This window comes from Rousettus aegyptiacus, unplaced genomic scaffold, assembly GCF_014176215.1.
Source record: "Rousettus aegyptiacus isolate mRouAeg1 unplaced genomic scaffold, mRouAeg1.p scaffold_m13_p_2, whole genome shotgun sequence".
Classification (NCBI taxonomy): domain Eukaryota; kingdom Metazoa; phylum Chordata; class Mammalia; order Chiroptera; family Pteropodidae; genus Rousettus; species Rousettus aegyptiacus.
The window spans coordinates 157,131,059-157,158,341 of NW_023416295.1; the positions used below are offsets into that span (position 1 = coordinate 157,131,059).

A 27,283-nucleotide genomic window follows, 5' to 3' on the forward strand; every position below is an offset into this window, starting at 1 on the left:
GAAAGTCACAGGGGAGAAGCTAGAATTTGAACCCAGGTCTGACTCCAAAGCGTGAGCATTTTCTAACTCCTCGTGCAGCTCCAGGAGGGGCCACCAGAAGCAGAGGGAAGCTGTGCCCCTCAGAGATCTCCAATGAGTAAATTCTCTTCTGTGGTAGATTATTCATGATCCCATTCGCTTTGCTTCTAGGTAACCATACAATTATTCTGTTACAAATAGTTAAAGAATTTTTCCTATGTGCCTAAAAGGGTGAAAACCACTCACGAAAAGCAAAACAAAAACCAAAGCCAAAAGAAATCCAACCCTTAAACAATCCCAAACAACAAATGTGCTGAGAAGAAACTTCCAACACTCAAATTGCCAGGTTCACTGCTGTTGCGCCAGGACCATACCACTGCAACAGATCCTAATCTCGACTGGCGAAACCGACAGCAGAGAAAGGAGAGTGACTTCTTGACAGTGAGCGTGCTGGCTAGGATTAAGTGTGAGGCTCAAAGCTGCCGGGTTTCATTTTCAATGGAGGTGATAACAGTTCTTTTAATTAATTAATCAATCAAATATGAAGTATACCGGGGGGTGGAGGGGGGGGAGATATCACTCTCTATATACAACTCTGACATCATCTGATTTTAACAAGTTTACTAAAACGACAGTCATGGCCTTGACAATACTGAATGCAAAATACTGGTGTACACAGATTTTACAGAGTGGCTCCCGAGAGCTGGGTCACAAAATAAGGTTTAACAGATGGGAGAGGCCTGAGTGGAGGCAAGCACACTGATTTTATTGAGAAAAAAGCTTATATACTGTAGGGTTGCTGAAGTTTAATAAATAAAGGTCAACTTATAATATATAAAAACAATATAAACATTTATATGCTACATGCATATCATATAATTTAAAGTAATAATTTATATATGGGGAAAGACGTCAATTCATGTTCTCCCGATCTTTCTCGACAAGGCACACACACAGGAGGTGTCTATCCGTATCCATCGCCAGCCTACAAGTTTATTGTTTTCTGACGTCAGTGCTCGGACGTAGGTTTGGGACGTTTTGCACTGCGAGTTCCAGTGTTTATCGTCAATGCCCCTGCAACCGTTTTTGACAGGCCTGGCTTCTTTACATCTCGTCTCATAAAAATATTGTTTGACGGGGGAGTTGCCGGTTTTGATCTCCCCCAGCACCGTGACCTGGTGTCCCCGAATGTCTATGGCCGATGACTTATCGGTCACCCACAGACTCTCGCTGTCACACACGGAGTATTCCCCTCGGTGACTCTTGTGCTCTGCGTACCTCTTCCTCCGCGAGGTTCTGTTTGCCGCCACGGGGTTGCCCACGTAATCCTCCATGAGATACAAGGGAGGGGGCTCCAAGGGGGTGCTGTCACTCAGCAGGACCCGGGGGGAGTTGTAGCGTCTCTGTTGCCGCAGCAATTCTGTGTCCATTGCAATCATCGGCTGAAATTCCGACTTGGCGGGCTCGCCCTGCCGCGGCTCTTGGGGGGCCTCTGCTTTGGGCAGGGTGCTCTGATAGTTTTCCTTAACGTCCACCATCTGTTTGGAAAGCTTGTTTTTCAAAATATCTGCCTGGATCAGCTTAATAATCAGGGAATTTAGCGAGTCTTCTGGCAAACTCCTTTGATCCATGTTGTTACCTTGGATGCCACGGAGATAAGCGAGAAATATCACATAAAACAAGATGGACATCACCTTGTTCACCTGTAAGATCTGGAAAGGAAACACAGGTGTTAATAGCAGGCTGTGGTAGCTGAGTCCATGTCATTCTGGGACCAGCTCCCAGAGGCCGAGTGTCCCTGTGCGGGTAAGAGACAGCAGGGTGTCACCCCCCTAGGTGAGCAAGCAAAACTCCTCTCTGATGTCCAGAGACAGAGCTGTCTCCTTCCTCACCCCCGGAAACTGCTTCCTTCTATGAGTCCTCTGAGTCTCTACATCGCATTTCTCACCTAGACTTCCAAGTGGCTTCGCCTCAACAGTCCTTCTTCCAGCATCGTGGCTGTGCGATGGGGAAAGAGATTGTGTGAGTGTGTGTGTGTGCGCGCGCGTGAACGAGCGTGTGTGCGTGCATGTGCACACATGCTATATAAGCAAGCGGGAGAGGGCAAAATAATTTTTTTAACAAAATAAACCAAAAATATGAGTGGAGAGAACTACAGCAGAAAAGAGTTAGGTCTCTTCCTAGGACCCAGGTCTCGAAGGCAGAGGCAGGACCAGGAACGCGCTTCCGCCTCCGCTCTTCCCGGACAGACAGAACCCACTGCGTCTGCGTCTGATGCCTGCCGTACCTGCGGCCTTCTGCTATGTGTGGACGAGATCCCGCCACTTCTTTAAACATCACTTGAGCCTGAAAAGACCAAAGTCCACTGCACTTGGGTGAACTATGAAGAAATCAACCTGAAAATTATAAACTGTATTGACAGTCTTTCATTAGCAGTAGCAGCCCTGCAAATGTTTCAGCAAACGGAGCTCTACTGCCCCCCAACTGCGGCCCCTGGGGCCTCTCAAAGGCATACCCTGAGGATGGGGGTCGGGTTGGTTGCTCTGTGTTGTGGCCTCAGGACTTGGGCTCATCCCTAGCTGGGCCGTGCCTGGGGAGCCGGTCTCCCACCCTTGGAGAGGAACATGTAGAGCCACTACCAGAGGGCAGAGCTTCCGGGTGCTCTGCCAAGTTCTCCAATGAACATGCTTCCCTGGGACACCCAGCTGCTCCCCTGAGACCCTCTTCACAAGACAGCAGCGGAAGATGAAGAGGCAGCAACAACCAGCTAAAAATTAACGAGCCAGACTTGCCCTGAATAGCAAGATGCCTTGCTGATTAATTTTCCTCATTTGACTTTGAAAGCTTCCATTGCAGAATGTTTCTTTTAGTGGTTAGATTTCTAATTCTATTATCTTCTTGTTTAAATGACATTTTAACCCATCAATGCTCTCATTCTGCTGCCACAGAACCTCAACATGGGGTTTCTGTCGAGTCCTTGGGGAATTAGCGGGCTGATCTCAAGATAAATGGCATTTTAACCCATCGACACTCTCTTTCTGTTGCCATAGGAGAACCTCACCATGGGATTTCTATTGAGTCCTTGGGGAATTAGTGACCTGGTCTCGAAATTCCTTCCTTGCTGGTCTCTCTCTCACTAGAGCAAAGCCTGGATTTTCTGAATCCAGCACTGGAGAGATTCTCCAGGTGGGATCCACACCAGTGCCCTGTGATTCACGACACCTGCCTGGAGGTATCTGCTCTTTAATTACCATTGCTGCCTCCGCCCTGGCCCCAGGGGCACATTGTTTTCTCTTTAAAGGTCTGTTGAAGCATGGAAAATAAAAATCTTTCCCTTGGTTCACCTTCGGTATTTTCGGAAAGACTGTACTAAATCCAGAGGGAAAGCAGAAGGGAAATAACAAAGGTGGCACCAGAAACAGAAAAGCCGACCTGCCGACCCGGTGCCGAGCCTGGCCTGCCCGTGCTAACTCGCTCCCAGCACTCACACATGCAGCCGCTTTCCCCATCTTGTCTGAAGAGCTGCTCTCTTGTCCCTAAAGGCCAGCAGCATTGCAGGCACTTTGTTCCAATTTCCTCCTCCTGGCTCTTGGCCTGTCTCTCTGATAAGGAGACCATCTTTCTTCCATGGGAACTACTTTCTGGACAACCGACTCCTCCGAGGTCAGAGCTGAGCGAAAGATTCTGGCTTTGCTGCCCAACCCTCAAGATTGCCCTAGGAATCATATTATCCTAGGAAAACGGTTCCCACAGGATAACTAATCTCCTTCCCACTCTGCATAAAGTGACATTTCCTTCAATCTGGCAGGATCAACACAATGAAATTGGAAAAACACAAAAAGTGTGGCAGACATGTCCTAGAATTATACCCCCAAACAGAATACCACTGCGGTAAAATAATCTGGGATTGGGAGTCTACCGAAACTCGATGTATTAACTCCCTCCCAGTGCCTAGACGCTGTAAGCTCAGAATACACAGGCTGTCTGCCCACTGGGGAAGAGATCCAGTGGTTGGGGGTGGGGTGGAGGTCCCAGGTAGGGTACTAGTCGGTGTATAAGATCAGCAGGTCATTACAAGGGTGAGCTGATAGGAAGGATGATGAATGGTGCCAATGGATTGCGGAAGCATATGTATGGTTGGCGGCCTGAATACAGAACCAAAGGATGTTAAAAGAGCCTTTAATCCAACACCTTAATTTTATAGATGAGGAAAATCTAACCGTAGTTTAAAGAAGAGGAGAGACACACAGAACAGAGAAAGTGCTTCTTTGCACTGTGGGTCCAATCTCCCTTTTCGTCCCGTGACCACAGCTCCCACGCCCTCTGCCGCAGCCCCATTCGCTATTCAAAAACCACCATTATAAGCTTTATGACCCATGTGCATGTGTCATGCCCCTCACCTTGCACTTTCATTGCCCCTTCCGTTGAAATTTTGCCCATTCCTCAGTGCCTGGTTTGAAAACTAACTTTCCTATGAGGCTCCCCAGCAACGGCCACTGCCGCGTCCTTTGCACAGGGCGTTTTCTGAGTGGCAATGGTGGCAGGTATGGCATCTTACATGGTTTACCCACTAGATGCTTCTCTGAGACCAAGAGCCCCTTCCTGGTTGTGTCTGTGCTCCTCTCCGGTGTCCACACCACAGTGCACACAAGGTGGGGGTGGAGGTCTAGGTGCAGTGAGTCAGAGATGGAAGGGAGGGTGGCTGAAGGCTGAACCAGCTACATTACGTACAAGGCCTCGTGCAAAAATTATTTGGGGGCAGGGTTGGCTGCAAGAGGTATGACCACATTTGAGCCAATAAGCCGAGTCTCCAGGCACATGCTCCACTGTCCCATTACACTTCACATACAAAATACATATCGGAGATAAAATTCTAAGACTTCCAAGACAGAAACCATAGAGCACTGAACCCTGAGTTCAGTGAGTTTCCTTTCCTGAGTACAGGACCCTGGGCCACTGCACAGGTTGTAAGACCATGAAGCCAGCTCTGGCTGCAGGAACTCAGATGCTCAATCTCGGTCAAACTGTTTGAAGGTAAGAGTAGAAATCCATTTTTGGTCAGGAGGGGTGGGCAAAGCCCATGGAGTACTGCGTGGCAGGGTTTCATGTTCAGAGCTGTGGGTGGAAGCCATGACTTCAGCTACAATCTGGCAGGGAGAGCCTGGGGATGTGGAAAATGAAAGGCCCTTGAGATTGCCTGCTTTCTTCCTCTGGGCAGCAGTGACCAAGAATGGAGGGAACTAAATGGGACAGAGGGAGACGTCAGTATCGTCAGGGAGGAATATTGTTTATCACTGACGTGGCTAAGAATTGCCAAAGCATGTTGAGCATAAAAAGCAGACAGACTTTTAACTGATTTTATTATTGTTTTAAAATTTCCTACAGACAATACTACTGACTGTACCCTGGTGGACTTCCCTGGCATCCCACCTCGGTGTGCACCGCCTCTGGGAACCCAAGGCGTTTGCTGCCTTAGAACGCAGGTCTCCTGACTCTTTAGACAGCTCACCCCCTAGCCTCCCCCCCCTCCCACCCCCACTCCCTTCTTGGGTCTCAACACACAAACTCAGCACAAAGAAATCAGGCCACTGCTGGTGGGGGTAGGGTGAGACGAATGAAAAAATTAATTATATTGAAAGCTCTCCAAAGCTCCTGAGGATAGGTCCTGCCGTTTCTGGATCTGTACTGTTTCTTATCGTCAAAGCCCAAACCTTGCCATGATACTTGGTAATCAGCAATGGGAATAATCATCTGCAGACTGGTAAGTGTTTCTAAACTATCCGCAAGGCTGCATTAATACCCAGCAGGCTTCCTGTGGACTTGACTTTGATAATCTGCTTTCGGCTTTGTTATAGAGATCAAGCCAATGAGTGCTGGCAGTACGACTCACAAAAACACAATGTTGAAAGCTAGAAATGACCTTAGATAACCTCCTCATTTTTACGAATAAAGAAACTGAGGCCCAGAGTGGTGGTGTGAATTGAGTCACCTGAGGTCAGACTGCTAAATCACAGTACAGAGGGATAGACGATACTTAGTTATGAAAAACTCAACAAAAATCGTGCGGCTTGTGCGTAATCAAGGTTACTGTGAAGGGTAAGCAATCGTATCTATATGAAAGTGCTTAGCACTGTTTTTGGCATAGAGCGATACACTAGAAATATCAGTTGGACATAAACCTGAATTATCCGAGGCAGCGGGGATGCGGTGTGCCTGCCTTCCATGCACACGTATGAGGTACCAGACGACTAGTTCCTTGGAGTGGGCTTATGAAAAAGGGAAGGCAGTGCCAGCTCAGCCCAGGCAAGGCACATGAGTGAGGTTTTCAGTTTAGAGAGACTTCTATGCTCCTTCTCTGGTAGTCACTGTAGCTCAAACAATTAACCTTATTGTGTTATTACTGGCATTTGTCGCCTCTTTGATGACGAAGCCGTGTCTTTTTCACCCACACATGCCTGATGCCTAGCACTGGGCTGGTCTGTTGCAGAGTCTCGATGCCTATTTACTGAATGAGCGCCTACTATGATCAAGACCTACCCAAGACACCGCTTACTGGCCTGCGATCTGGATGGACTTCTGCCAAGTCTGGTTTGGAAGCCAATCAACTCTGCCTTCTTTTCCCAAAGCAAATACAGACCCTGGCTCTGAAGTCGGCCATGGTCCCTAGGCTCTTCTTGGCTATAATTGGAAAAAGACCTGTTAAAGACCTCAGTAAAACCCCCTTCCTACACTCTCCCCAGTGCCCATTTCCCCTGCTCAGAGTTTTCCAAGATCCTGACCAACTTGCATATGCTGTTTTCCTCACTTAGAAATGCTTTCCCACATATGGTGTTTTCTCAGTCCCTGGAGCAACATTCCTACAAGGTTTCACCATCCCTCAAAATACTCAAAAGAGAGCAATTTCTGATTCCTCCTTTTTGGCTCGGTTTACAATACACACAGAGGGTTCGGGGGTATTCAAGCAGCAGCCGAAATGGAAAAGGAAGCTGAGGTGGAGAGGGGTACAGGATCTGAGCCCACGGCAAGCACCCAGGTCTGTCCGCTCACACGCACAGAGATGAGGGCTGTATCCACAGAGTTCCGACTGACCTCTCCAGACTTTCCAGCTTCCCAGCACAAGAACGCCTCCTCCTGAGCATTAACCAAAGACCTCGCTTGTTGCATATGTGCGGAGGAATTTTTAGCCTGATCAGAGTGGGAGCACCAAGACCAAAAATGCTACGTGCCAGGGACTGACACCCGTTAAATCTTTAATCTTGATAACAACTCCTCTGAGCTAGGTACTTACATTTCCTATTTCAGGTAGGGAAACTGAGGCACGAGTTGGTTCAATAACTAGCTAACAAGCGGCAGAGCCACGGTCTAATCACAGTCTGGCTCTAAAGCTGATGCTCTTAACAGTTGGTTATACTGTGCTGTCTCTCTGTCTGTCCCCGCTATCCAACATTCCAGAGAGTTTATTTCCAGAGGAAGCTCAAGTTCCAAGCCTAGAGCCAGGACAGCTGCCACCAGCAGGTTGAGCATCTCCCCAAAACCCTCGGCAGAGTTTCCAGGGATCCTGGGCCACCACTCTGGTCTCCTCCTCTCCATATTCCCAATGAAAACATTCCCCGTGAAATCAGTGAACAAAATTCAGTTCACCCCTGTCCCTGGGCCTGCTGCTGTCCAATGTTAGTCCTCAGCGAGCCACCCATCCCTGCAGAGGCTGCATGTTGCCGTCGACAGAGCACTTGCTGTAGCTTCTCAAGCCCTAGGTTTGGCACCAGCCTTGGAAATCAGGGTGACTTACAAAGAAGGCATAAAGACTCGAGCTTTCCTCGGGGACGAGGCACGAGATTGAACGTGGAAACATTTCTAAATTTGCCAAGTTTTTGACATGCGAATTCAAAAGATTTCGTGATTTCTGGTACAGCCACACGCTCCGGAGGCAAATACATCCTCTGGCTGGGGTGAGTAAAGACACCGTCCAGCTGTATCTAGAAGGGTCTAATTCTTTGGAGAATTTCTGCAGCTATGACATGGTCTCTGACTAATGTTAGGGGCTCAAAAGACCACATCCTGCCAGATAACCCTAACATCTTGTTCAGGGAGTGGAAAGGGAGAGAGGTGGGAAAGTGATAGATTTAAAGTAGAATGACAAACAGGAAAGGAATGTGCTGGAAATATTAAACTAAGGCCATGCAAAAGACTGGCTAGGTTTTTCCCTCATATCTTAATTGCAAAATTAATTCAAATTGGCTTTGTTTTGAACACAGGTTCTGAGGCCTAAAAATGACTGGTGGGGCCACATAAAGGTATTCTGACCCATGACAAGGCTGGGAGCTGGCAGAGAGAGATCCTGGCAGAGCCTCCTCTGGGGATTGGTCTGGTTTTGGTTAATCTCTTTATTAATGATCCGGAAGCAGGAGAGAGAAAAAAGTAGCAGATTAATTAAAATGCACAGATGACGTTCAAAGGGAAGGTGCTGCAAACACCGGTGAGGACAGACCACTTATTATTCCCCGGCGCCCATGGGGGTTGGCAACCTGGAAATAGCATGATGAGATGCAAACTGGAAACACGTAGGTTAACTCACTGGGGGCCAGATGAATCCAAAACCAACAAGGGAGGGAAACGCTTGTAAAAGGATGAAGGGGAGGAGTGACTTGGAATTGCTGCATGGAGAAAATGAGAAATGAACTCACACTCACGATTAGGGCTGTGTGGGTTTCCCCTATAGCTCTATGTTCTTTTCTTAAACCCATCTCATTCACCCCTAGGACACTTCTAGAGTGGTGGCAATGGTCACAGTCCCTGTCTGCGGAAGCACCCGTGCGCACGCGCGCGCGCGCGCACACACACACACACACACACACACAACCAACCAAACACAAATTAAGCTTAAAAGAGGGCACAAGATGGAGGCAAGATCAGAGAGTAAGTTGACAGCTACCAAAAGATGCTGATAGGTACGCTCTAAATTCCCCAAACCAAAAGTGGCCGGTGATCTATACGAGGGAGGGCCTCCCTCTCTGCGCGGTATTTGGTGAGACCTTGTTTGAGAAGCCCTGACTCTGGGCGGGTCTGCATCTGCATAGAGTTGACATGGGACAGAGCAGAGGCCAGCAAATGGACTCCTAACCTGTTTTTAAAAATCCCTCATTCTTCCTAGTTCCTCTGTTAAAACTTAGTTAACCCAGGGTTCTGATACTGACTGATGTGGATAACTCTTGGCCCAAGACCTGGAATAGGACAAGGTCTTCAGTTTGCAGGAGATGCTGGCTTCACAGGAGAAACATGGCACATAGTCCACATCTGGGAAGGCGTATTCCAGAACGAAACAAAACGAAACAGAGAAGCTTGGAAGGTTGACTCACCTCCCTCAGAAAGGAATTTCTAAAATGGGCCCCTCTGAGAGGCCAGAAAACAAGGAACCGAGACCCCTGGATGGACAAGAGCCTAGATCCAGAACCAAGCTCAGTGCCTCGAGATGGAAGCGGAAAGCTGTGAGTTTGCTTCGCACAGCTGTTGAGGAGGAATTTTACATTGTTCAAAGCATATCCTCCTCTGGCCCCAAGGCAGCGAAAGACGGAAGGTGTGGCATATGTCAAAATAATGTGTACCAGCAGCTCTGAGAGGAAGGTAGCGCAGTGAGTCCCCAGGCCAAGGAACCCTCTGGCGTGGTCCCATCTTGGCAGAGAGATCTGAAAAAAGCTTGGTATGCTGACACAGGCCCCAGGAAACCCAGATTTACTTTATCCTTTCCATACAACAAACTCTCATTTCATCATGGCCAGAGGGTGAACAAGGAAGGATCCGCAAAGAAAATTTGTGTGAACCCAGCTACTGGCCATAAGGGCATTTATCTGGTAAGTTCAGCTTTCTGTGTTCTGGGCACCAACATTCGTCCACCACTGTGCATAAAGGTTTACGTGCATGGGCATGTGCGTGCACAAGCCCACCTGCATCCCTTCCCCAATATACTGTACTCCCCAAGATTAAGGACGGGTTACAGTAGTCAGGCTATCTCTAAATTATGGTATCATTTAATATTCTGAGGCATTTCGATTTCAGATTCATTTTCTGCCTCTGGGTTAACTCCATTTTCCAAGTGTGAAAATACACGAGGGAAGGTTGCTTCAGTTACACTGACGGTTGGGGGTACACCTGGCGTTAAACTCTTGGTATGAGAGAATAACTGCTCCGAGTCAACTTTTTCATTTTATATTTATGCCTCATGTTTGAGTTGGATTTATGTTTCAAGCATATGCACTACCTGCAAAGTGCTATATACAAAGGATGGACTGCCGAGTAATTGATATTTAATAATTATAATAAATGACGATGATGATGATGATGATGATAAAGTATCAATCTTATTTATGCAGCCAAGAAAGGGTCTTAACATGGCAGAATAATGAAGTTAGCTTCATCTTAAGAGCTGGAAGCTAAGGGAAATCCCAAAGCATGACTTCCATTCACACTCTGGATGCCTCTTCCAAACCAAGACCACAGCTGGCTTGGCAACACCCAAATCTTTGACTGTGCATCGACCAGAGCAGCAACAGAAAGGCCGGGATCAACCCAAACCATACTGGTTTGGCCCCATGAGGACTTGGCCGCAGTTAAGTGTGGTCATATGGCAGCTTTTCTCCTCCAGGCTTGGCGATCAGGCCTGTGTCAAATATGGCCCACGCTTCCCCCTCGCACCACATCCTGGCCCTATAGCCAAACCTCCTTTCATGAGGATGAGGAATTGGCAAATGGTCTGTGGCCATCTTTGGTCTGGATCCTCTCTCCAGGAAACCGCCATGTCTGAAGACTCTGAGGACAAGGCTTCCTTCCACTCTGCTGGCATCTTTCCCCTCCGCTCACCTTGGCCACAATTATTCACCTGACAGACCAGGAAACTGAGGCAAGAGGGATGGCTGAGTGGTGACTTCCTGAGCCTCTTCTCACTCATTAGTGAGGTGATGCTGGGCTGTGCGCACAAGAGGAAAATCAGTCTCCTACTCAAACTGGAGTGTGTGGTTGGCATTTCACAAATGTCATGGCTCCCACCCCAGACAGTCTCTTTCTGGGCAGCTGGGCAAGACTAAAAACCACCTCAGAGCTTGTCCTCTGAAAGCAAATTTGGCACCAACACCCCGAACCCAAAGCTGTCTTTAATCACAGACGCAGTCACAATAATCGCCAGTAATAACAGTTAGCATTTACTGAGCCGTGCCATATGCTAGGGACTTTGCGGGACACGTCACATGGATTATCTCAATTAATCCTCACAGATACGATTATTAGCCCCACTTTTCAGCTGAGGAAACTGAGGCTCAGAGGGATTAACTTACTTTGTCTGCGACCACACATCAGCTGAGAGGCAGAGCCAGGATGCAAACCCCTGTCTGTGCAGCCCCACAAGATTTACTTCGACCTGATACTGAAAACACTTCCCAATTCATTCCAGAGAGTTGAAGGCACCTGCCACTGGCTTGCAGTGAACTGAGCAGTGAGTGAGAGTACCTCACTGGTATACTAATACATCTTTCCTTTGTTAGAGAAAGAGACATTCAAAGCAGGCCTTCTGAGTTGTACAGGACATCGCACCGTCTGAGGCTAACATCACCAATTCTTAGCAGCTGGAAAGCATCTCTGTGACATGGGACTAATAGGTCCTTTATCAATGCTTCATTTTCCCCAAATGGAAAACATTCCTTTCCTCTTTCCTTATTTGATGGTAAAGAAGACCAATAACTCGGGGATTCTTTTTGAAAATGACTGGATCTTTGAAGGTGAAACAGATTTCTGATTCTTTGATTTTTATTGATCTTAGTATATTTGCAGTTGATGAGGAGAAATAAAACAACGTGGACTCTTGGCACATCTGTTCTGATTTATGAATAAAACCCAACTCTGCTACTGACTAGCTTTGAGGGTGGGGGAGAACCATGGCTGGACTTGGGGTCTCAATTCCTAATGGAATTTCTCCGTGGGTTTGCTACTGGTATTTTGGGTAGGACAGTTCTTCATTGTTCAGTTTTGTCCCCTACACATGGAGCCCTGACCCCCACCTACTAAATATTAATCGTGTCCACAGTCATGATGACAACTGAAAAAAAGCATTCACACCTTTCCTATGGGCATCCGGGTAGGCCTTATCCCTCCTGGTTAAGAGTCACATCACAGGATGCCAGTGGACTAAAACAGTTGTTCTTAGTTGTTCCTGGATTATTGACCCTTTTAAGAATGTGATAAAAACCAAAAACACTTTCCCCTAAAAACCTGCATGCGCACACAAAGGAAAAATTCTACAAAGTAATTTCAAGGCAGTTCATAGACACCCTAAAGCCTAACCCACAGAACCACACAGATCCTAGGTGAATAATTCTTGAACTAAAGAGTTTCGAAGGTTCTCTGCTTCTACGATCCTCAGCCAGTCCCGAGTCATCTCTTCAGCAGACCACATGATCCTCATTACCTGTCTCATTTTCTGGTTCTCTGTGTTTCTCTGTGTCCCTTTGAAGCTACGGAGCCAGGCAATGGTATCCTAATCTACTAGGATTCTCATATAATAGGAAATTTATGATGGGAAAGTGACCTGCCCAAAATGAAACTATAAATTAGTGGGAGAGCCAGAACTAAAACTGAGCTCTCCAGAGGACCAGCCCTGGGCAGCTCATCTGGAACCAGCACAGAGCAGTACATTTAAAAATGCGAGCAGAGCATCTGCCCATGAGGCTCGAGTGCTAGCGGGACTTTCTCAGGGAGGCATAAGGGTCCCCTGTGAGCCCAACTGATGGGGCATGTTTAATGCTACACTTTGGGAGGGAAGGAAAATGCACAGACTACCAGAGTTCTCGAGGGCTGTGGATGTCACCAGGTGATGGTGCTGACGCTGCGCAACGATCTGTCAGGGGAAGGAGGGAAGGATTCTGCCTCCATGGGCTGTCTCTGGGGCTGGATGAGGCTGCCGGGGCCCCATCCTCCAAGAACTCTGGTATTCTGTGCATCTTCCTTCCCGTCTCTCATCTGCCACCGCTTTGGATGACTTTGCTTCTAACCTGAAAGCTTTTTCATCCCTTTGGCCTCTCTGTTTTGCAACGTCCTCAAGACCAGTGTTCTCCATTACCTTGGAAACTTTACTGTTTCTGAAGAGCCAACTGCCATATGATTCTAGAGATGGCGAGAACTATGGCTGCACATTCTCTGAGGAGGAGGAGCTGGAGGTGGGAGGACAGCAGGGCAGTCACAGGACACTGGCCTAAGGAGGCACCTCCGGAAGCTTCAGCATCAACAGAGGCTCTCTTGATATATCAGATAGCAAAAGTGAGCTAGACCTACACGAGGGTCTAGATAGAAAATACATGGGGCCCAGACACTGTGCACAAGCGTGACGCCAATTTAAAACATAGCTGCTGGTTTTCGACACTCTTCCCATCTAGAGGTGATGTCCACGTGCCCTCTCCTTGTATGGGTGCGGTTTGTGGCTGTTTCTACCAGTACACCCTAGCAGAAGTAACACTATATGACTTCTAAGGCTAGGCTGCAAAGGGCCATGCAGCCTCTTCCAATTCTTGGATCCCGGAGCCGCCATGTGAGTCATCCGACAGTCCCGAGGTCATCATGCTAAAGAGGCTCCCTTTGATGGGCTTCAAGCTGGCCCTGCCAAGGTGCTGCTAGTCTTGAGTGCAGCTGGCCTAGATGATCTGTACCAGCCCATCAACCAACTCAAGTGACCTCTGTCAATGCCACATGGCACAGAAGAGTCACCCAACCTCGCTCTACCTAAATTCTTGGTCCATAAAATCATGAGACATGATAAAATGGTTGTTGTTTTACACCACTCAGTTTTGGGGTGATTTGTTACCCAGCAAAAGGCAAGCAAACATCTGGAGCTGGAAACACTAACAGAGGATCAGAGAGTTGACCTTTTAATGTCAATAATAACATTAAATTTGCTTGGAATTTAGATCCATCCTGGTTGATGGATCTAAAATGGATCTCTAGGATAATCATTGTGTACTACGACCTACTTGAGGCTGGAATCCTGAAGAACAGGAATGCCCCCTGGAGCCGTCAATCACCTGAAGGTGTACTCTTGCTGAGCGACTGCCATCCCAGTGGGTCTGACTGCAAAGTGGCAGCGCAGAGGTGTGAGGCAACCCTCTGCTCTCTGAGACTTCAGGGTGAGTGAGTGTGAGTGTGTGTGTGTGAAAGGGGTAGGGGAAGAAAGGAGGGTGGAGAGAAAGAGAGAGAGAGGCAGAAAGACAAGGCTTTTCTGAACAGGGTTGTGCCGAGTCAAAGGCCCCTGGACAGGTGGCTTTTCTACCTGGTTAGGGGAAAACGGGGGAGAGGAGGGCGTGAGAGAGAATGCCCTGTCCGAAGCCACTGCTACTGCAGCTCCGGAGGGTATCCGCACTTAGATTCTGTTAGAAACTGCTCCACTCTGCTGCTACCCCCACCCCCAGCTAGTTAAATCCTTGCATTAGCTTACATTTCCTTCCCGCCCTCCAGGGAAAGGAAGGAGCTGGTGCTGCAGACACGGCAGGTAGCCACTGGCCAAGCACGAAGGCATGAGCACTCAGTTTCAAAAAGAGCTCCCCGGAAGTGAGGCAGAGGCCCACGACACAGGCCATGACTGTACAGGCCATTTGCATCTCGTCCTGAGTGGCTGGGGCAAGCGGTGCCCAGCAGCACTGCCATCAGAGGTGGGGGAGAGGAGCAATTCTGACCAGCACATGCACTGCTGGTAATGGGCTGGGCAGCGTGTGTGTGTGTGTGTGTGTGTGGTGTATGTAAGTTAGGAAAGGGATGCTGAGAAGGGAAGGAAACCCAAGGGTTAAGAGAGATCCCAAGACTGGGTGCTCCCCCCAGCTTTCCCCTTTAGTCACTGTGAGACCTTGGACAAACCTTTCCCCTTCTCCTCTCAGGCATCGGTTTGCTCTTCTGCAAGGCGAGAGGATCAAAGTAAATCATCCTAAGATCACTGCAGTGCTAGCTGTCTGCCTACCCAGGAGAGGTCTAAGTAAGGCCCTGGGCTTGACGCTCTCTCTCTGGTCCCCTTGGACACAGAGGAGTAAGAGATGGCTCTGGGGGCCCTACTTACACCACCCCCTGACACACACACACACACACACACACACACACTCCGTCAGCTCTGCTCATTTACACAGTAAGGCACATGGCTCTGTGGCCTTCTCAGGTCCCTGTGAATTAAAAAACATGTAAGGACAGGCAGGAGAGAAGCTGGGGAGATAGAAAGAGAAACTCTTGGTCAAGTTTGCATTTCTCATTATTTCTCCAACCCTTCTCAAATTCCTTTTGTTTAGAAACCTCCTTAAGTTTCTGAAGGCTCCCCCCCTCCCCCATCCCACCCCTGAAAAACTCTAGGAGCAACTCCAGCCTGTAACCCTTACGGATAACACGTTCCATATGTCGGTCACTCTGCATGAAATGTTTGCACTCATTTTTCTGGTCACCTCCTCTGTGGTCTCCCTACACTGCCTCTCCCTAGAACAGCCAACCAAGGCCCTCTCAGGTCCTCCGCTCGAGAAACATGAGTTTGGTTCAGGTTGGAGTGGTCTGTGTCTCCTGTGCCCCCCTGCCCCAGGTCAATTCCCACTCAGGGTTCCTGCAGGTTTGCCTCCTGAGAGCCCAGAGTGCTTGCCTTTGCTCGAGCCCACCCGCCGCCACGACAGCTGTGGGGAACCCTCCTTTAAGCACTGGGGCTAATCGAGCAGTGCTCTGACTGAGCTGGCCACATTATTTGCTTCGAGCATGCTTTTATAGCGAGGCAACACAGCGTTCTATTGTCTTCCTTCCCCATCCCAGCTCCCCCTCCTCCCGTGGCTACCCACCATGGTAAATAAAGGCTGAAGAGATTTTTCCAACATAACTTCCAATGTTCCTTTTGGGGATGGGAGCAGACTTTCCATCCCTCCTCGCCTGACCCCTACACCATGCATCTCTCCTATGCGCCCCAGCCTCCCTGATACATCTTTTGGCCACTGAGCTTCACTCTTGAAAAATGCAATGCACAGCTTCACACTAGGTTTTTTTTTTTTTTTTTTTTTTTTTAGTTTTTGCAGCCCTGGAAGGGTTGGGTTGGGCGGGCCGAAGATGACCTCAAATTGGTCAAAGGAGCCTGAGAACTATGTGCAGCTCCTCCTCAAAAGTATCATCCATTGTACTTAAAACCTTCTGGCCCCCTATGGATACTCTGGAGAGTGAGCACGGGCCACCTTGATACAGGAAGTGAGGCAACCCTTTAACCTAACAAGCGTGGGCAGGAGCAAGTTGAGGATAACATGAGCCCTGAGGGGCCAGATTGAGGGCTTGAGGCTATACAAAACAGACACATGGGTCAGGCAAAGAAACACATCTGGGGACATGGCAGAACCATCAACTCTTAAAGAACAGAAGGATGATACTTTGAGCACCAACTTTACGTCAAGGCCTGTGATTTAAAACTGAATCCTACTGTCTTGAGCTTTTTTGGTGGCGATGGAGTTAGGAAAATTATAAGGAGAGGGTATTGCTATTTTAAAGCTGAGACATTTAGGGCATAAAGTAGGTGAGTGATGGGCTCCAAGTTGTCACAGCTTGCATAAAGCAGAACCCTGCTTCCTGACTCCGGATCCTATGTTCTTCCTAAAAGATAATCCTCTCTATGATCAAAGTCCTAAAGAGCCCAGAGAACAGACCACATGCTTGTGATCGCCCAGAAAGTGGAGACCCGTCATCTGTCTGTGAACTCTGGAAGAACTCTTTCTAGTCCAAAGTGCAGCCTGCACTTGCCTCTGGGCTCCCCATATCTTTGCTGCACCAGTTTATACAAAGTGGGTCATTTCCAAAGTTGGACAACATCTGGCTACAGGAGCATCCTCCTGTCCAGGGAGATGGAGGCAGCCTGTCATTGGCTTAGGTTCTGTGTCTAGTTTTTCTAAGCCTTCCCTACTCATGTCCTCCCCCAGTCTCAGCTCCATTTAGTTGAAGATTTATTGTATTCTGGAGATCAAACAACACGTTAAGCCAAAGTGTGTGTTAAAAAAAATCTTTCTTAACAATACCTGTATTAAGAAAATGACAACAATAATGAAGGAAAATATGTTTGATGATGTGTTTGGGTGACGCATGGCGGCTAATGAGATAACTCAACTAATGTAATTGGGGGAATCTGACTTCAGAAGCTCCAATTATGCTTGATGGGCTTGGCGAGGAGCCCTGCAATTTGGTGCTAATGAATGGATTAACAGAGAGGATAAGTGGAAACCCAAGAATGTGCGGGAATGTGTCTTGGCACTGTGCTGGGCCTGCAGGAGGGGGGCCTAACAGGGACGTGATGAGAGAAGTGGAAAAAGTTGGAGACCTCATAACAGGCAGTCATTTTTGGCCGAAAGATGAGCTCTTCTGCCACCGGACCAACTCGTAAAGCATTAGAGCCATCTATTTCAGGGAACGCTATTTCAACTTACTAGAAAGAATGCCGTAGTGAGTTTCTAGGCATGAGTCTAGATGGCAGATTAACTGGATTTCATAGAAAGGATTGCAAAAAAGTTCCTTCTAGATCCGAGGCTCTGTGATTCCACGTTGATGTTGCAAAGGCAAACGGTCCACCACAAAAGGCAGTGGGGCCATAGAGATCTGTGGGAGCAGAGCGACTTCCACCCCACTGTGGGTGAGCGACGTGGTTGAGAGGAGGGGACTGCTGCCAACTGTGGTCAAACTCAAGGGTATGGAAACATATTGGCATTGATTCAGAACGTGGAATTTTTGATCCTATAACATGACGCATTTTAATCCCCCTTGGTAATGTTAATAATGTAGTTGCCTAATGTTCTCCTAACAGAATTTATGGGGCACCGACTCATCCAGGCAAAGGAAGAAGCAAAGACCTGTTTATAACCTGCTCATGCTTCTGAGCAGGCTGAGTGCAAATCAAATTTTCGTGAACTGAATTATATTTCAAAATAATAGGAGGGTTTGAAATAAAAATTCTTATCATAAATTCATATAGAAAACGGTAAATAATCACTCCGAAATTAAAAAATGTATACATTGGACTAGTTTTAGCTTAAAGTAGGTTACATCCTTAAATGTAGATCAACTATGCTATGACTCCATTACAATGAACACGACGAACAAATGCTTTGAGATTAAAATCTTCATTAAGAGAATAAGATTTATTCTTTGATTAACTCTTCAACTATCTGAATGCCCTATTGACATGGATTATTCTCTATAACTTATTCTTCAAGAAGCTAGAAATCTAAAAGAAGTAAAGAGGCCAGAGAATTTCCCTGCCAGAAGTTTCCAGTTTTCATTTCCTATGTTCTAAACAATGTCAACTTAAGTTCCCATAATAAATGACACCTCAGTCTCCTCAAAAATCCTAATAAAGAAAAGACCAGAAAGAGGAGAAGGCAAGCAGAAGTCATACGCTCTGTACTTATTGAAGGCCCAAGAATAATTATATCAGTAATGATGATAGCTAACATCATTGAGCATTTACTTCATGCCAGGAACTGTACTAAGGACTGTACGATTACTATCAGATTGAATTCTATCACAAGTCTATAAGGCATGTCCTATAGATCACGATCCCTTGTCTGAAACCCTCTATGTTACTGTATATGACCTAATATCCTCAATGGGTCTGGGGCAGCATTCTATGATTAAACAAGTTTATATTTCATATTCTGCTGCAAAATTATATTCACTTAAATGAGAAAGATTCTGTTAATTCAGGCCATATTTTGCAGCCAAATGCATCTGGCGTCACCTTAAGAAATGACTTTGGGTTTTCTGAGCTTTTTAGGATTTGGAATTGTAAAGTAAGGGCCAAGGGACAGAAGGAGACTTGACTTTGGGTGGTGAACACCCAATGCAACATACAGATGACGTGTTATTGAATTGTACACTTGAAACCTATATAATTTTACTAACTGGTCACTCCAATAAATTTATTTTTTAAAAAAGAGAGGGAGACTGGAGACATGTAGTATTCTATTTCATAAATAAAGAAATCAAGCTCAAGAGAAAGGAGCTTGCCTGAGACCACACCATGGCCACGCCATAGCGAAGATCAGCAGCAGGCATGTCTCACACCCAAATCGTATTGTCCGTCACCAGGCCATGCTGGTCACACACCCCATCCTGGGGCCTGAGAGAACAAACTCTTGCTACTCTGGTTTTCTGAGGAGGCCAAATTATACCATGACTGCATACACCCCTTTTTACGTTTAAAGAATTTTTTCCTTAAATATGTTTTTTTTAGAGTCTTTCTCCTTATTATAAAAGTAACGAGTATGTTGAAGAACATCCTAAAAATGCAAATATATATAAATAAATCTATCAGCTCCCACAAGTATCACTATGGAATATTTGTGCCCAGCTTTTTAAAAACACGTGCAAAGTTTTTCTATGCATTACATAGTTGAGATTATTTAATATATATCATTCTGTGACTTTCCTTCTTCATCTTAAAATCTAAGCATTCTCCCATCATATTAAAATTCAACATAAACAAAATGTTGATGGCTACACAATTTACCATCATAGGAGTGTGCTGTAATTAATTGAATCATACTCCATTTGCAGAAAATTCAGTATTTCTTATTCTCTATTCTCATAAATAACGCCACAGTTAATGTCTTCATAGTCAAAGCTGACTATTGGTATAAGTTATTCCCATGATCCATCACTTCAGCCACTCCCTACCTCCTGGTCAGACCTGCCCTGTAAGTTCCCCACCTCAGGTCAATTCAAACATCCATTTCTCCCTGCTGACGCCCAGGCTGCCGAGAAAGGAAAACCGTGCATATGCGCTGCGTGGTGCCAAGCAAATTTATGTTCTCAGCTTCAGCTCAGCCCTTGCTGAGGATCAACAATTTGTTGCTTTTATTCCCATGTCAGGTCTTTCTTCCATTTTTCACAACAGCTCTTTCAAAACTGCACTTGTCTCCTGTTATACCTTAGAAGACAGCAAACCTTGCCTTCAAATTCACAGAAAAAAGAAGAAAGAAAGAAAGAAAGAAAGAAAGAAAGACAGAAAGAAACAGAAAGAAAGAAAGAAAGAAAGAAAGAAAGAAAGAAAGAAAGAAAGAAAGAAAGACTCCTTGCTCTCTAACTGCCCCCTACAAATCTACTCAAATGCATAAACTAAAGTGACCAGATAGATACTTTATCACCCAAATCAGTACACGTCTGAAAGTGAGATGTTATTCATGGTTTGGATGGGGTAACAGCTGCACAGCAGGCCTGACCTGGGTCAACCAGGACTCGTGGCCACCCTGAGTAAGCTATAATTTCCTGAGTGGCGGAGACATCCTTGTCACACACCCTCTCTAATCAGGTCTACATTGGCAGGCTGGTCCCACTCCCTCCATTTCCTCAGAAGCCTCATTCCTCCAGGGCTCCCTCTCAGCCATGTCTTCTACCTGCCCCTCTCCACAGGTTTTCTCGTGTCTGTATGTGGTGTTCGGGTGCTGCCAGCCTTAAAAATAGAAAAGGCAATAGCTGTCCTCCTCTCAGGAAGACTCCCTGCTCCTCGCCCAGCTTCGTGGAAGAGCACCTGCGTCCAGTTACTGCCACCTCCTCGGCCCCCCTGCAACAGGCAGAGTGCTCTCCTTCCATCGTCACCACCAGCATCGGGGCCCTCATGCCGCACCCTCCGAGAACACCCAAGTTCCTCGCGTCTGATCAGACAGACGCGCTGCAGTCCTTCCTCAACCTCTCGGCTCTCCCCCTCTCTGTTCTGGGGCACCACTCTCTCATGGTTTTTGTCCGGCTGCTACCAGTAGTTGCCTTTTCACTCTTTCAGTGTTGTTTTCCCAAATCCCGTCTTTCTCCTCTCATCTGTGCCGATGATCGTACAATCTCATGCACCCTGTTATGTGCGGACGACTTCCACAACCACATCTCTAGCACAGACCTCAGTCCTGAACTCCAAGCTCGTAGATCCAACAGCCTACCGGACATATTCACTTGAACGTCTCCGAGGCATCTCGAGGGCAAAATGCTGAGGTCACTGTCTTCCCCCAAACCTTGCCCCTCCTCCAGCCTCTCGTGCTTGCTCAAAAAGGGGTGCCGGCATTCACCGGAGATCGTGCTTGAGTCTTCTCTCTTCCCTGTCCCCCGCATATCAAATTGATCTTTAAGTCTAGTTGATTCTGCCTCCTCATATTTCTCAAAATCCATCCCGCTTTTCTGTAGAGCCCATGCTGTCTCTCTTGCCTGGATCCCTTCACTGGATTCTTAGATGGTTTCTGAGACCCGTCTTCTGCCTTCTCCCAGCCTCCCTATTATTTTTTCTCCAGACAGGAATGCAATGATCTTCTAAAATTAAGCCTAATTGAGTCACTCTTCAACTGGAGGAATTTTAGTTCTTTTCTAAAATGCTGAAGATAAAGACACAATTCCTTAGGCTGATACGTGACCCTTCACAGTCTGGTTTTTGGGGATCCCTCCCACGAGCTTCATATCTCACTGGTTCTCCTCTCACACGACACACGCCAGCCACACGGAGGGACTTCGGTTTGCAGACACCCCACGTGCTCTCTCACTTCTGCGAGGATGCTCCTGACTAGCCCATTTGCCAGGACTACTCCCCACCACTAACCTTCCCTGGTCGAGTCCTATTCGTCTCTCTGATCGTATATTTGTCCATCTCATCCCCCTAAAGGAGACTTCTTAGTACTTACCACCTTCTTTCATAACAATCTTTTCACTTGTCCTCCTACAGATTATAAACTCTCTTTCTGTATTTGATGTTACTACTAACTACCACAGTGCCTGGCTCGTAGCAGGTAGAACAATGTCACTAGATCAAAGGGATGAACCTTTTAAGACATGTGACCATTTCCAGTTTTGTCCTGGTATAATCGTTATTAGCTCTCCCTTTCATGCTCACTCTTCTCCATAAATAATAAATCGATAAATCAACAAATAAATAAAATCCCAAGTCCCCCTTTAGAGCCTAATTACATATAGGTGGCAACCTTACTGTTAGCTAAATAACATACCTCTAGGCAGGTGATGCTTTCTCAGTGAGATCTCAGATATCACATTTATCAAACTGAAACCAGGTGAAAATAGACAGTATGCAGACAAAGGGCCCAGGCTCCCAGGCGGGTTTTCTGCCCTGCACATGATGCGTTCCTGCATCAGACACGCAGGGCTTATGCAGCACGCTGAGGAGTTGGTGTCCTGTCTCTCCAGCGCCCCTGTCCCCAACCGAGCCAGAAAACCTCTAGGATGCCTAAAGCCCACTTTCTACCTTCCACGCGGAAGCAGAGACTTCCCACCAAGAGATCTATTTCAGAATTTCATAGAGATCCAGAAATCCCACCCCCATGAACAAATTCAAATCTCTGTGCAGAGGCCCTCCCCTCTCTCCGAGGCCTCTTCGTATAGCGTCCTTACTGTTCCTCGCCGCCTCCCACTCAGACCCCCTCCCTGGTCTGTGAGAAGAGCTCCCTAAGAGTCTGGCCACAGAGGAGAGGCACATAATAAATACCCGAGTCTGCAGCTGGCCCTTTGGCAAGGCCTCTGGGAAGGGCCATGGCTCCCCTCCACCGTCCGTGCCCCGGTGCATTGCCGTTTTTCCCACTGTCTGCCCCAAATCCTCTTACTGCAACATCAGTCCCTTGTCTTTTGGTATGTCCCTGGTGAGAACAGAGTATCAGTATGATAGTGCTTCTGGACTTTAGTATTAACTTATAATTCAAATATATCATTGCATTAGAGGTTCCCAAAGTCACAGGGCTTCTGCGTGACAGATGAGGAAACTGAGGCCCAAGAAGGACAGTGACATATTTAATTAAGGTCATTTCCTGGTTGATGATACCAGGGGAAGTGTGAATCCAGGTGTTCCGATCCCTTGTTTCCAGAGGCAGGTGGTTCCACACCAATGGCCCACGAAATAGTCTATAAAAACCAGGGAGATTTTTAGTGCTAGGAAAAATCTTCGAGTCAGTGAGTCCATGTTTCTCTACACAAACTATACTGTGAATGAATAAGCCATTTAAAATGCCTATTGTAAGATCTAGTAAAAGAGGATGAGAGGAGTCCAATATCAGAGGAAAGGAATTGCAACTTCTGTTGCCAGAAGGAGGGGTGGGGAAAGGAAGCAGCTCAAAGCAGGTGTTGACAACATGCCCAGCTTCCGCAAATACCAGCAGCTGAAAGACACACATTTTGTATTTCAAAATAATGGCCTTTATCAGAAGTCATCAGGGCTGCACACTCCTCTTACAATTAGTATTTTATGGCAGGGGAGCCTCAAGGCTCATGGCACGTGCAGGGTATGAATTTGGACTTTGTAGATGAGAAAATACTAGGCCTTCTGGTCTCACGGCTCCGCTGGGCTGGGCCAGCGTGGGTAGGCAGGGGAAGGCAGGACAATGTACACGCCATTTGTGCCCACCCCATTCCATTCTCCTTTTTCCAGCCACTGCACCAAGGACCGGGGCGAAGGCAGGAACAGGACAGGAAGTAAAGAGGAGGGAATGGCCGCCTGACTTGCAGTCAAGGGACGATGGGTGGCGGGGAGATTTATCAACAGGAACTGCACAGATCGTTCGCTCAGGTTACAGCAGGGCTCCCGGTGGAATGTCGCAGGGACACGGATGTGTCCTCACGTCCACCTCGGCATCCCAACCGTGGCACAGGGTTCGGGAATTAGACTCAGGCTGAGGGGGTGTTTTTCCTGCTGCAAAACTTGAATGACCTAGACACTGCCTCTTAGAGTTTGAGACTGTGGTCCCCATATTGGGCAAAAATCCCAATTATATGATTCCTCCCCATGAGAAGAACCCCTATGCCAGAAGTCTCTCATAAAGTGAACTCATGACCAAGTTAATGGTGCAAAAGGGGAATGGAGTTCTTCTCATTCTGTTTTTGTTTTGTTTTGTTTAATTTGAGCATCTCGCTAAATCAAAAACATGGATGGATACTTTAAAAATCAATGGATGCCATGGGTCTAAGTTTATCTTAAAATTAAAAAAATTAAATGTCAAAAAATGCATGGTTCAAAAATTATTTGTATATTATTTTGGAATGTGAAAGAGACACATTCAATAAGATTTTTAACTTGCTAGGAAGGTTGGGCCAGTGTTTGGACATTTTGCCCTACCGGTCAGGGTTAGTTCTGGGGTAATTATATCATCTCATCTAATTCTACGTTTGTCCACAGCCTGCAGTTCAGTGATGATGTGCGACATGCGCTTCCCCTTCGTCCCACAAGGACTGGTCACTGCACCGCCGGGGAACATCACTGACCGCCCCGTGGTGACATCTCCCACTGCGGTTCCCGCCTTTTCCAGGACACCGCACACTCCAGGCCCTCCCCATTTCCCTCTGCAAAGCTCTGTTACTCCGCCTCCAAACCCTCCCTCCCGGCCTGCTGTTTGGGAAAGTGGTTCTGACGTCATTAGGCTCTCACTTCAGACTGTGGCTCTGAATGCTGTAAAGTTAAATTTTCAGAATTCACAAAAACTTTTCTCTCCTAAGTGCCTGGCTCTGGACAGTGAAGCCATGACTTGCCAGAATTGTCTGTTACCGATTTAAAAAATCCATCCAGCGACTCCACTGATTTCTCTGTTTGAGGAGGTATCCACCCTCCCTGATGAGGTGATGAGTGTTAACGACTCAGCAGGCTGGGGGTGGAAAGTGTTGCCATCACTCAGAATACTCTCTGCTCCCCCCATCCTGGCCTAAGCAGAGCAGCATAATTACCAGGCTGGGAGAATTAATTCAGTATGGGGTGGGTGCACTGAGGCTCTACCACTAAATCGCCATTTCCACGTTCGCGTGTGTATTGTCTTCTATGGCCTCCATTTCCAGGGCCACCTCATATCTTTTCTTCCTGTTAAAAGAAAGAACTTATAACAGGGCGAGAATGAAGATGGACTGAGGAGCGACTGCTACCTGGAGTAACCACCCACCTCACCCTTCACTACTCTGTTACGTGGGTGAGATTTATGACGGGCAATAAAAGGAGTCTGCCTCAGTTTATAACTAGTTTTTGACCCAAATTTAGATAGCTATTCTTAAAAGGTAAAAAATGCCTCCAGGGTTCTCAAAAGAATCCAGTTTAGGTGATATGCATTAAGATACGGATTTAGAGAAAGATGAAAAGGAATTACAGGCATGATGAAAAATCTATGTCTATTTTAATATATAATAGACATACATGTAATACACACACACACACACACACACACACACACACACACACAACAGCCTGAGAGGTGGAAGACGCAGAATGAATTACACGAACAAATCAAGGCAGAGTTGATATCACAGAATAGACTCTGATTATGTTGATTGAAACCAGATTTGAAGAACCAGGGGAATTTCTTTAGGAACAGAGAATAGGACCATAATATTCCCTTGGAGAGGAAATCTCATCGGAGGAAAACCATGGGGGGAGGGGAGGGGTAGCTGCAGGGAGGTGGGGAGAGGAGCAGAAATTGCTTCACCTCTCTACAGGCAAGTGTGTGTTAGGTATGCAGCCTGACAAATCCTGGGGAGAGACGGTGGAACAAAGGAGAATGTAGGCAGGGAGGGAGGAGGAGAACAGGAAAGGCAGCGAATGAGGACCGGCCTGTTTACCCTCTGCTGCCGCAGACTGGGAAATAAATTCACTCTGAATTGATAACTGAACAGTGAAACATACCTCATCTCTAACTGTCGGAATTCAAGGATGGACATTTATCATGTGCCGGCTTGAAAGAAGCAAGATTAATGGAAAAGTCCAGCAGGATGCATCACAAGACTCTTTTTAGACACAACCATTTGAGGAAGGGCGAGAGGTGGAAGATGGAAGATTCTGGCATTTGGCCAATCCCTTATGGAAGAAAATGCCAAATCCAGAATTGACCTTTCTAGGCCAGTCAAAGCCTCTTGCAGCTGCAGGTGACCCTAGCCTGACCGAATGACAAAACTCTCAGATACAACATAAGGTCATGCTCACCTTGAGGGTCTCCCCAAATACATGCTTTGAAATGCTGGTGGCATTTAAAAATCGGTCATCACAAAAGAGCAGGATTTTAGCACTCAGAGAAACCTGGAGACCGTCTACCTCTCAATCTTTATCTTACAGGTGAAGGAAGCAAGGCTCGAGATACTCAGGTGAGCTGTCCAAGGTCACACGTCCATGTAATTGTCAAGCAGGTACTGGATTTGTGTACCCAGTTAAATATAAGTTTCTACCTGTTTTTTTTTTTTTTTTTTTTTTTAAATTTTGGGCTGCTTTTAGAACAACTTCGTAACCCTTGAGAGAGTAATTAAATCACAGAAGACTCGGGAAATCTGGCCTAAGAATAGTTAATAGTCGAGTAGGAGGAAGAACAAGCACCGCACTGAAGATCTCTTCCTCCCAGACACTAGGATGCCCACATTTGGGGGACTTCTCTTGCAATGCCATACTGTCATCCCCATCACTGAGGCGATGGGAGGGAGAGAGGAATAGGTCTGATGAAGATCACAGAACCCAAATCCCAGGACCAGCTCTTCCTAATTTCCTCCCCTATGCTCACTAAAAGGAGCCTGGGAAGTCCCCACTTCTCAAGGACTTGGAGGAAAACTGCAAAGGGCGATCTGTTCCTGCTGCTCTCCCTCTTCCCCTATCCTTTCCATGAATAAAACCAGCACGTAGAGACAGTGCGGGTTCCCCAATGTGGCCCAGGGCAGACGGCTGCCAGTCCTCCTGGGAAATCCCAACCTGCAGCATTTCTTGCCGTTCATTCTGAAGTGGAGGAATTTCATGGTCAAGTTTGAACAGGAGACTCTACCCAGGAAGGAAAAAAAAAAAAAAGGCAAATAACATTTCGGTGAGTAGGCAGTAGTTTCTGAATATATTTCTCTACCCCATTTCAGCAGATTTAGTTTCCATCTCCCTTCTTTCCCCTTTTTCTGGATCCCCCTCAAGCATGTATGGATGTGTGCACACACGTCACTTCTGGAATGAATCGGTGCCTTGGAAAGTCTGGATCAAAAGGAGAATTTGTCAGAAGAATTACGAGAGAACAAGCAGTTGTCGTAAAAGACACCCCTGGAGCTGGCGGCACATTCTTCTGGCATTATCCCTGCAGGCTGGTTTTAGAACTCGACTGCACAAAACGGGACAGGCCCCAGTTCCGTTTAGTCGCTGGGGACAGTGCTGAAGCAGAACGCCAAGAGTTGCCTTCACCTACGGTGCGTTTCACCCCAGGCCACAGTACAGAACAGCTGGGTCCGCCTTTGGGGAAGGACATGCTGAATGGGATGCTAAGAGATAATGGAGCTCACT

The 27,283-nt window shown here is 47.0% G+C and overlaps 1 protein-coding gene across 1 annotated transcript in view; it reads right to left on the minus strand.

Moving 5' to 3' along the window:
- Window positions 1-624: 624 nt before the first annotated feature.
- The window catches only part of NTF3 (neurotrophin 3), a 63,542-nt gene continuing 36,883 nt past the window's right edge, over window positions 625-27,283 (minus strand). Inside the window, exon 2 of the mRNA XM_016162910.2 lies at window positions 625-1,730. Within this exon, the coding sequence (XP_016018396.1) occupies window positions 936-1,730 (795 nt within the window). The 3' untranslated portion in view covers window positions 625-935. The remainder of the gene's footprint in view (window positions 1,731-27,283) is intronic.